Source organism: Metopolophium dirhodum, chromosome 1 (genome assembly GCF_019925205.1).
Source record: "Metopolophium dirhodum isolate CAU chromosome 1, ASM1992520v1, whole genome shotgun sequence".
Classification (NCBI taxonomy): Eukaryota; Metazoa; Arthropoda; class Insecta; order Hemiptera; family Aphididae; genus Metopolophium; species Metopolophium dirhodum.
Window position 1 is genome coordinate 71,714,972 of NC_083560.1, and position 12,001 is coordinate 71,726,972.

At 33.9% G+C, this 12,001-nt stretch overlaps 1 protein-coding gene across 1 annotated transcript in view; it reads right to left on the reverse strand.

The window, feature by feature from the left end:
• Positions 1-12,001, reverse strand: part of LOC132934541 (uncharacterized) — a 424,794-nt gene that overhangs the window by 85,771 nt on the left and 327,022 nt on the right. The window contains exon 6 of the mRNA XM_061000860.1: positions 8,570-8,748. Coding sequence (XP_060856843.1) covers positions 8,570-8,748 — 179 coding nt within the window. The remainder of the gene's footprint in view (positions 1-8,569; positions 8,749-12,001) is intronic.

Consider the following 12,001-nt stretch of genomic DNA (forward strand, 5'->3'; position numbering starts at 1 on the left):
TATATTGTTTACGGGGTTCGCCGCGTGCACTGTCAATATTTATTTAAAAACGGCGGTTCGGCTCGATGCCCGAAAGGCTTCCTGCAATATCGACGAAGACAGAATCGCGGGGCACGTCGAGTGTAATATTATTATATTATTATAATAATATTATACACTATGTGTGAGTGTGTGTGCGTTTGTCGATCTCCGCTGAATATTGTTTGTACGCTGTCGTAATATGTGCGAGGATATTGTGATAACACGACTGCCGGTGTGGTGCGGTTTGGGCTTCTTCTGCTCACCCGGTAAACGTAAACAAACATTCATGTCGTTTCCGCGCGAAGTAATATAATAATAATATGATACCACTCCTGGTATGATAGATACTAGGTAGTAGGTAGGAGGTATGACGTTATAATATATCGGATAAACCTGCGGCGCGGCCCCGACCGCAGTTCGTGTGACGAACGATAACAAAAAAAAAAAAAAAATGAATATAAATATAATATATTACTACGCGTCCTATATTATGGAGGCACATCCTCGGCTGCTTTTGTCGGGGGACGACTCGCGCGAGCGATAAGCTCTTATCGGGCCGGAGCGGACAAAGTTTTCGGTTTGCCTCGCACCTCACCCCCACCCGCCAAACACTCAGTCACTCGCACCGCACCCGTAAACACGCGTTATACTATGCCGATTTATTCCGAAAATTTGTTCGGCCAAACTTTTCCTATAAAAACTGTCAAATTCAACAGACGGGTTAAGTGCACGCTTTTGTTGCCACGCGTTGCACCCACGCACACCCCTCCGCGCGCATATTATATTGTTTTCGGCGCGACGAGTTTTTTTTTTTATATTTTTTATTCCATCCTCCGCGAGTTTTATTTACCGCTCCGCCGCCGACATTTAAATGTAAATGCGTTTTAGATTTAACACGTCACGGGATATAAATGTGTGTCGCGCGCGCATGCGTGTGTTCGCGCATCCATCCGCCAACGTTTCGGGCTGTATACGAATTCGCGGTATACGCAATATTATATATATATATTTATATTTATTTATTTTTTTACTGTCATTCAACCAATGTCGGGTGTGAGTGATTTTTTTTTCGCCTTCTCGGGGTAGAAAATTAATAACTACACAATCCCGAACCCGAACCCGCGGCCGAAACCCGACGCGAAGCGACGGCAGGGTTGACAACGGAGAGATTCGATTATTATTATTCATAATATAATATTATTGTATAATACACAATATTATTTTATACGTTTATCATCGGAACGCCCGAACGGTGTTCGACGTTGTTGTACTCTGCACCAGTACGGGGATTGGAGAAATATAATAATATTATTATTATTACGTATGTGCGTGCGTGAACATAAATATAATTGGCTATGCGCACGAGTGTGTGTTTATTTATGCCAAATGTAGTGTGTGTGTGTGTGTGTGAGTCTGCTTTTGAAATGTCACAATAGTGGTCTCGGGACATCGTTTAAATAATAATAATATAAAGCAATATTATCGCACGGTTTAAGCGATTATTGTATTTTATCATTCGTATACATAATATTATTATATTATACGGTTATGGCGTGTGCGCGTTAGTCTGCAGGTACAAAATATATTTCATGTCTTTTGCTGTCCCGCGACTCAAATCCCACTTTTCTGCTGTTGCACGTACAGCATAAGTATGCGATTATATTACTATGACGTATATTATTGGCTACTATAGTTATGTATTGACCGGTCCAAAAACTGTCAATATGACGTGTTGCATGGGCGGATAGGCCTACAGGAAAACCGGGGCATTTTCCGGTGGCATATATGACGATTTAACATGGACATTTAATGAATGTAGTATGAATTATAGTAACTACGAAATTTGCACAGCTACACGAGCACATTATGATCATAATGTATTGATATTAAACAATGAAATTCAGAAAAGTGATTCAATACAATTTAATAAAATTAAGGGATTTAGGTTCCTGCATAACTTGCACTAAAAACTAAAAGACTTAGACTAAAAAAGTTTGCGTCCCTTTTTAAGGTTGTAATTTGCATATTATATAACTAGATAAGAGTATATTAGGTATGCCATTATGTAATCTGCACAATCTTGTACCTACACAAATTGTAATTTGTTCAAATTAAAATTAATTAATAATATCTGATTGTTGTTTCAACTTATTCATATGTATTTTATTCTTCAATCAAGTTAATTTTTAACAAATACATTTAAAGAAAAATATTAAAATGCAAATATAATAAAATAAACAATTTAAGCTAATTTAAATGGTAGGTATATTATGTACTTTTGGTATAAATGTGTAATATTTCAGTGAATAATAAAACATGTAAAACTCAGGAATATTATAATTCATTGAGTGTATGTTATTATATTCACTTATTATAAGGTATACAAAATTAACGTTGTGGTGCAGATTACGAAAATTAATAATAGCGTGGTGCATATTTGGCACATACGCACTTAAATTATCCTATTGGTGGTGCTAATTTATTAGAGTACTGACATAGGCGCAGCTCCCTTATTACAAACAAACACAGTACCTGACTACGAAAATAAGTAGGATGATAAGGTCCTATTAGTTTAAATAAATCTAATAGATCTATAATCGTATACTTACCTAATTATTGTAATGATATGATTAGTGTTCACACATCATTATAACAAGTAAACTGATATTTAACAGATTAATAAATAATGGACTTAGAAATTGGACACCACCAATAAAATCATCATCAACGACAAAAAGAGACGATCTACAACATACGATGACGAATTAAGAAATCGGCACGTACTTGCCACTGTAAAACGTAGGGTGTGTGGCTTTCTTAAATAAATTCCACCGACGAGAACGGTAAAGCATGATTCCGTACGTTTTACCTTTTTGGGAACACGATTCCGTTCGATTTTGATCAAATAATGGATTGTCAAAATTAAACCAAAAACCACACAATTGCGTACGATTTTCTGTGCAATATTGCCATTTATTATTTTCAATAATATATTATATACATTGTATGTTCAATATTGGTTTTTATTTATATACCAAATATCATAGCGCCATTGATTAATTGACCAGACACAGAACAGAGATCTAGTTCACGGATACACAAAAAAAACCTTTGATAACGGTGTCTGCCATTTCCTGGTCAGAATAACCACGTTGTCGCTTTAACCAGTTCATGAATACCAGTCATCTCAGTAACAATCTCCCAATACTTAATCCTAGGGGTGACAACTGGAATCCGTTAAACGAGAAATAATCAGTGTGTTCATCATTTTGTGTATTTTTAAGTATTACTTTTTAATTGGTTTATGAACAAGTTATTAGAAATCTTGTATTAATTTTTCAAACTTTTTGACAATGCAAAAGATTTATACAGAAAGAAAACTATTTTAAAAATGCAAGTGTCTATAAATAGCACGCAAAGAGTTAAAATGTTTACTACTTATATCTATGTTTTTTATTTTTGAGTTAATACTAAAAATAAAATTGATTTTGTCAAAAACTGGTTTTACGTGAAAATTACTGTTTTACTTAATTTTTATTTTTTCTCAAAGCTTTTGAAAAACACTAGGAACCTTCTATCTTGACCAAACTATATTCAATTTGCTACCAGAAACCACCCCTAAAGTTCAACTTCTTATAGTGTAATCACACACAAAAAACATACACCACTGTAAAATCAATTCACTCGTCAGTCCTCTTTGAATTTAAATATAGAAAAACAGGACATTTTACGAAAAACAAGTTTTAAAAAAAAAATTGATTTTCGTAATTTGTTGTAGTTATAAAAACGAATAACAGTTACTTTAGATACTTGAAATTTTTACCGAATATTGCGGCTTTTTTCATGTATCAGGCTCTTATCAAAAATGGTCTATCAACCCTTGGCGTGTTGTACAGTTTTGAGCTGCGCGTTTCGTTTTCACTCGTTATAACGTGCACAACCGGGTTTGAGCGCAGAATAATGATAATAATAATACGTAGGTTAAATTTTAACGTTAAATCATTAATCACATTTTTCGCACGTGGATTCGAAAGTGGATAAATAGTATCAATACGATGTGTTTATTTTTATTACGCACCACCCGCAGCACTCATTGCAGCAGAATTGCAGGAAGGTAAACCCCAATTTCCGGCACCCTAATAATATTATACAGCTACACCAATTTTACCAGACTGTGGACAGATGACCCCGTGAAAAATAAAGCATAAATCACACATTATGCTTTTGCGTTATAGAGCGCATACAGTGATACTGCTAAATCCCATCAGCTGGGCCGGGCACGAGTGGCACACTATAAGTTATACCGGAAATGGAGTATCCAGAAAATAACTGCGACTAAATTATTAAAATACTGTTATTATAATATCATTATTACCTATTACATTTTTCTCTGTCTGGTGCTGTGGCCCACGATAATACTACTATGACTATGACTACTTATGACTAAATTAAAATATTTCGCCAACATATTTAGTGTTGGACTGGGCGAGTGCCAATACAGTAATATGTAGAACAAAATAATAAATAAATTGTAGTATTGAACAATAAGTGATGTACTGAACGTCCATACTTTTACAATACGTCGAAAAATGTCTATCGAAAGTCATAAAGTATGAGGTCGTAAAGATAGAGTGTTAACCAAAGAAAAGAGCCTAACCAGTGTAAAAAAAGGCTGTCTGCAGGCTGACCGGTGTGGTATAGCAGATGAAAACGGCTAGTAGAACGCTTTGGATGGTGGACTGTATACTTTATGACAGGCTATGTGTTTAATCAACTGACCAGATTCGTATGCACGGCCACAGCTGCAGGATTATTATCATATAGGTAGGTAGGCACTATATCCTAATGGAAATTTTGTTCGGTTCACAGATTTTACAACACAAATAAATTGATACTAAATTTAGTGTTAATTTGTGTTTAAATTATACAAGCTCGTGGCAGGGTTTTATGATATTAAAAGTTTCAGAGGAACTATACAGATTCGTAATATTCAAAAGTCAGTGTGCTCGAGTATGCAACGGAATACGTGATCAGACATTCTCTTCTCTTCTAATTCAGCGTTGTATGCATGTCACATTATAAAATAATTTCAATGGTTGGTAAAAATAGTACGGTGTAATAATTTGTTATAAACCGTGTAGCGAGTATTATAGCTGAGTAAATTTTTTAATACTATAACCGGGTGTCGAGTATTGGCCGAGTAGATGTAAATCCTGGGTACTGTAGAACTGTAGATGCGAATACTAAACTGTAGAGTGTGATCAGTGATTATCTACTTAAAGCTGACAATTTGTATAGGTTTGGTGAACAACTGAAAACATGGAAAAAAATATAGTTAAATATTTCTGTTGTTCCACCCACCTAAAAGGTCCTGTACGATATAAAATTAATTTTGTGAAAGTTATATCTCATTCAGTTCATATTTAAAGGTTACCACGAGAAGATATTTCTCTACATCGTAGAGGTCGCGAAACACATTTATTTTTCTGAACTTATTGATATCATAGATATCGCACTTCTGCTCACGTTACCGACGTAATACGCTGATTACACATCATTCATATTACACCGGTTTACACGTAAACATTGTTATTGTAATGAATATCTGTACATATCAGTGTGCATCTACGTTTTTTAGATTGGCAGTAGCTCTTTTGGATATTTTCAACTTTGACGGACTGATCTTCTGACAATAATCCAAGTGCCTTTTGGATTCATACCTCTACCTCAGTATCTGTTGTCATCGAGTCCAGATCCTGTATTTAGATATCCTCTAACTTCACAAGCTCACATAGAAATGCGCTAGGCCCAATGTTAGTTCTCAACACCTCTTCTTGAGCTGCTTTATGTCTTTGAAATTTAGTCTAATTTGGATTTCTCCATTTCGGCTTTCGGTAATAGAGAACACCAGGGCCACAATCATCCCTATGTATACGCCTTGAATATGTTGGTAAAGGATTCGCTGTTCTACAGCTTCACCGCGATTGAGTGTGAGAGTGGGGGTCTTGCAGCCTGTTGTTTGGCACATGTTGTGTCATCGGTTGCTTGTATTTGGGTCTGGTTTGGGTAGCTAAACATTTGTCTGCTTGCTGCTGTTAGAGTTTCTGCTATTTTTGACGCATCTCATTTAGTTGGGCTTGGATCTGTCGCTGTTTTTTTTGCTGCTATGTCTGTATTTTTACCAGGGTGTACTGTACCAAGTTGGAGCTTCGTTATGTCTTGCCTGCTTTATTGGTTTGGGTGAGAGGTCTCTATCTAGGTTTATGAGTTGTTTGATATTTTACCAGACGAGGGTGTCTTTGGTTCGGCCTTTTTTACTTTCTCGTATTGTGACAGCACCTCTCCAGTATTCGATAGAGTCTCCTTCAGTACTTAATGTATATTACGATTCTGACTAAAAAATGAAATCATTAAACTTACGTAGTTTTAGAGCATTCCAACTAACTGTTCTTTCTTCGTATGCCCGATATTTATAACTCAGACTTTTCCAATTCCGCTATGTCTTGGGATCCACTGCCAACAGATACACTGCTAGCACTAATTTCGACCTCCAGTTTTACACTACCCAAACTTGTTAACCAAAATCCACCTACTATCACAAACCCCTGAGTCTTCTGGATCTCTGGGGTTGTAACTTCATTATCTTTATTGGTATTAATTCCATATGTTTAGTTTGGCTCGTCTTCCACCGACGACACCAGCTTTGCGGCGCAGCGTCTGTGTTTTTCTCTGGCTCGTGTCCTGATATTTCTAGGCACTGAGATGGGAAAATCACTACCCCGGTATTGAGTTTGTTCACGACCGCTTTCGGATATTTTAACATAAGTGATCAACCAGTAAAAATTGAAATTTTTTGTGAATTTTCTTATTAGATAGAGAAATAATTTAAGCAGGCGGGACCTTTAGAAATCAAAATAGTTTTTTCCTTGTCACCCTAATTTAATTATAATAATATATAAATTTATTTCAATGCATTTTAATTACAAATGCTTATTATATAATTTATTAATAAACATGAGATTTATTCTTGTATTTTGTAGAAGATAACAGCATTTGTTTACAACATACTGGCTATTACTGTAAATTGATTATGTTATTACAAAATGTACTAAAATAAATCATAGTTCATTACATAAGATTTATCCCGTTAAATTAATACTTAATAGCCAATAGATATGCATATTATATTCATGTACAGATTATCAGCGTTTGCCAGTTACCGGATATAAGTCAAGTAAAAATTTAGTGTAACAATTATAAATATGAATATGTTACATGACACCTATGTATATAATACGAACTCTACTGTATGTACGATTAACTGCTGACCGATACATCAATATTAAAACACACACATAATTGTAAGGCCTATGGCCAACACATACAATGTATTAGTAAGTTAGTTCGCTGTGCACTTTAGACCTCACTATACACACTATGATTACCGGATTCCATATGACTACGATACAGTTACATAGTATAATAGAACATAGTTGATATAGTTGTGAGTATTAATATTTGTAAGTATTTAGTAGACAATAAAACTTAATTATAACTGAAAAGGAATCCTAGTAATTTAAATATATTTAAAATCCTGGTATCTACATATCTGCCCCTGGCTACGGTATTTATATCCATAGGATCCTACGATTCTCGCTGGATATCTTATATTTAACTGGTTGTTCCCCCAACCACGTTACAGTAGCATTACGCCGAGTACTGGGTCTATAATATTGAGTACCCGGCCATTAAGTAATAGCCAAGTATCCGAAAAATATTTAAATGTTATATACCATGCGTAGGTGTATCGTCACCGACTTATGCACCAGTGTACTGCAAACATTGGCGACCCGCGATAAAATAATAATTTTATATTATATACATACGACCCACCTACATCTTACTTACACCTACCTACCTAATATGATATATTATTATTAAGTTAGCCATAATATTATTATTATTATTATTATTTCATACGAGGGCATGCATTCCGTGCAATTTTACACACGTTGTTTCTATTATACATCAACGATTTAACCTCCACCTACCCACCTGCATGACCCGCATGTCGTTTCAGACCCGATATAACCACTTTCACCCACACACAAACACACGTCATAATATTATATACGCGCAATACATAGAACCTAACCTTTTTTCTTATACCTGCGTACTATTCTTCTTCTTCGCGTGTGACCAAACCGTCATTATACAGCGAGCACTGCGTACGTATAATAATAATAATACGATACGGTGATTAAAAGTTCACTCAACTGTTAAAAGGCAAAAACAAACGTAGTACATATTTCGACAGGCGTCGGCGCACGCTGCATTCGTACTTTCGACGATCGTATTACAATAATACTATAATGATAATATTATAATGGCGTGTTCGTGATGACTACGACGATACTAAAAATAATTATATATCTATATATTGGTAAACGCGGTAGACTGTTCTTCAGTTCGATCGATTCGTTTTCATCACACGTCTCACGTCTGCAGTCGGACGGGAGAAACAAAATAGTATCAATAGTACACCTACCTTGGAAGAAAACAAAAGTCTTTCTCTTGACGTATGGGGTGTCCGGGATTTTGAGTTCGCAGTCCAAAGTGGATTGAGTGGTGATGTCGTCGTCGGAGATAAGCACGCTGATGATCACTTCGTAGGAAGTATCCTTCAAGCGGTTGATATCGACGCGGGAATGAATCAACGGGTAGCTCCTGAAAGAATAAGGAAAAAATAGTAAAATAAATGTTAGTCTAGCTTTAATCCCAAAACCATTTACAATGCTCGTTCCTTGTTAGGTAACTACCTACACGTTTTTGTAGTTGTTGCCATAAATGTAGTTTAATTGTAAATTATTACGCTTGAGTCCTAGTGTACATCGATTGCAATGTACAATATTTATTTTAGTGCTTATGATTAGTCGTTCAGCCTCCAACCCTCCGCAAAAAAATTATTAGACATTTAAAAAAGCATACTCTCACTGTCACAGTATAACCACAGACACGGAAGTTTCTATAGTGTGAAAGAATTATTGTATAATCTACAATATAATATGAAGTAAACAGTGAGTAGACGAAACAATAATAAAGAGTTAAGTACAATAAATAATTGTCATAGTTTTATCAAATATAACGCATTTGCAATAACTTTTCATACACTGTTAAACGTTAGATTATATTTTTTCTATCATGAATGCGGACGATTTCTAATAATTACCTACTTCATTCACGGTTACTTAGAATTGATTTTAGTCGTTATACGCGTAGACATATTATTATATATCATACTGATACTATTATTTCCCATTACTTCTGCATTTTTGTCATTTAAATCGGACTTTGATGTGATTTAACTTATATTTAAATTACCTAGAAAACAGACTTCTGAAAGAATAAGTGTATCCGATAAATTCAAATAATTTGATAATCATTTTATTATATAATAATGTTGAAATATAAAATAATATTAAAATATCGTGATGATAATAATAATATAATACCTTACAAAATAAACCACTACAGTAGTGTAGCTAAATTGCATATCTAAGACGCCGTGTGATCAACATTTGTCAATTATAAAATAATAATAATAATAATAATAATATGTAAAACGAAGTAATGATATCATAATAATATACCTATCATGAGAAACACGAACCTATTCGAAAAAGAGAAAATACTTGTCGAAAGCGTATACTTAGGTCGACTGTCATAGATATAAGCGTTTAATAACTGCCAGAAAATCGATACGGTCAAGCAACGGTGAACAATGTTTCGGAAGTCAGAAGTGTAACAAAACCGCAATTACGTACATCATAACAATAATAATAATAATAATAATAATATATAATGTATTTGACCGTCATCTGTCAGGGATGGGATTTGTCTATCAAAATCGAGACCTTGCCCAATTGTTTGGTATTTTGTTACCTATACTGCAGCCGTCCACCGACACGCAAAGTGAAATAATTCCGTTTTTGGTCTGCGAAATAATATATCGAGAAATGTTGTTTTTCGCAGTAAAGTTACGTTAAAAACGTATCCTGGCCACTGACGTTCAAGATAAATGTGTTCCGGTCTGGTCTATTATCGTGCAGAAATTGACTCGGCGAATTTCTCAACGATCATTGCACACGCTGAACTATATATTATTATTACAGATACACAGGGAAGCAACTTTATTTTACTTTACCACAAAAGACAAATATCGTACTGGTCGTATTGACATTATATAATATGATGTATATATAATAAAATATAGTGTGTATAGAAATAAAATATAATATAATAGGTAGGTATATAATATTATTATGTTATATACAATTCACGGTATACTACAGACGAGAGTACTTGACAACTACATTCATTGGAAATATTTGGAAAATGAGATGTTTGTAATTATTTGTAAACTCAATTAAACTGTTTACGTTGATATTTACTTTTAAACGTTCATATTTTATGTCGATTTTAAGTAATATCATATTATATATCAGATTCTGAGTGGTGCGATGAATGTCTTGATCTGACTGTGATGTGTGCGTTGTTTGTTCTGTGTGTCTCTATGAGAAGTATGTACATGATAAGTACCTGGTAGCCGAAATAATCCTTCGATTTTTAACTTCATTGACTTTTCTGGTTGAAACACAATCTTGTTGGTGCACTTGAGAGATAATAATTCCCAGTAGTTTTCAAAAGTATCGGAAAAAACAATACAAATTATTAAGGAAAAACGGGAATTTTTACAAAAAAATCAGTTTTCGACAAATCAATTTTAGGTTTTGATGTAAGAGCAAAAAAAAAAAATGACCGTAGATATTATATTACATTTTCATTTTCATTTTCATTAGCATTTGCTATATACTGTTCGTTTTTTTTTTAAATATTTTGATTCTTTTTATGCTGTTTATAATGAAAAACTGAATACAAAGTTCCTCAATAGTAGTTGATTGTGAAAATTAAAAATAGTTTTTGCACAAATCCACAATAATCATTTATGAACGTCTGAATTACAATTTTTACAAAATAAGGAAAATGTACAAATTATTTTGATTTAGAAATTCAAAAACTTTTACAATACGTATTTAAGATTTTAAAAATATAATAAAAATTGTCTATAAGTTTATTTCCTATATTGAACAAAAAATAAAAGTTTATTGGAAATTCAAATTAATTTTTTATAAGATTTTGAAGTTAGACATTAGATATTCACCCGTAAATTAACAAATTCTTATAGAACGATTTTCTCATTTCGTTGTAATACAAAAACTAATAGGGGGACGAGGTGGCCGAGCGGTCTAACGCGACGGATTCGGCACAGCCGATCCGAGTTCGATCCTCGACCACTGGGCGGCATTTTTCTCCGTGCAAGTCACGGTGTCCGGAGAACAAGTGCCGCCATCCCCCCACCCCGGGGCACGGCAGAAATCTACGGGTGCCCCATTAGAAATTCTGCCAAACACAACACACACGTGTACCAACCTACCCAATATAAAACCTACCAAACCTACCCAATATAAAACCTACAGTGCCCTACCCACACCCAATGGCCTATGTTGCCGCGGGTTACCCAATAAAAAAAAAAAAAAACTAATAATCGTGTAAGTACCTACTTGAAATTTTCACCAAATATTAATTCTATCATTTTGTTTAGATGAAATCAACATCTTTTAACTTGTTTTAAGCTATTTATAGACATTTAATTTTTTTATTTATTAATTTTTTTTCTATAAGTGTTAATAATATTCTTTTAAATATTTAAAAATGTATTAAAAGGTTCATCATAATTGTTATAAATTAGTTGAGAAATATTAAAGATACAGAAACTCAATTTTTATTTAAACATTTTTTATTAAATTTTGACAAAATTTATCAATATCTCAACACTTTCCAAATTTTGTTGTAGTTGAATAGTTATAAACTGTTAAATTTTTATAAATAAGGATTAAAAATGTAAAACAAATTCTTATAA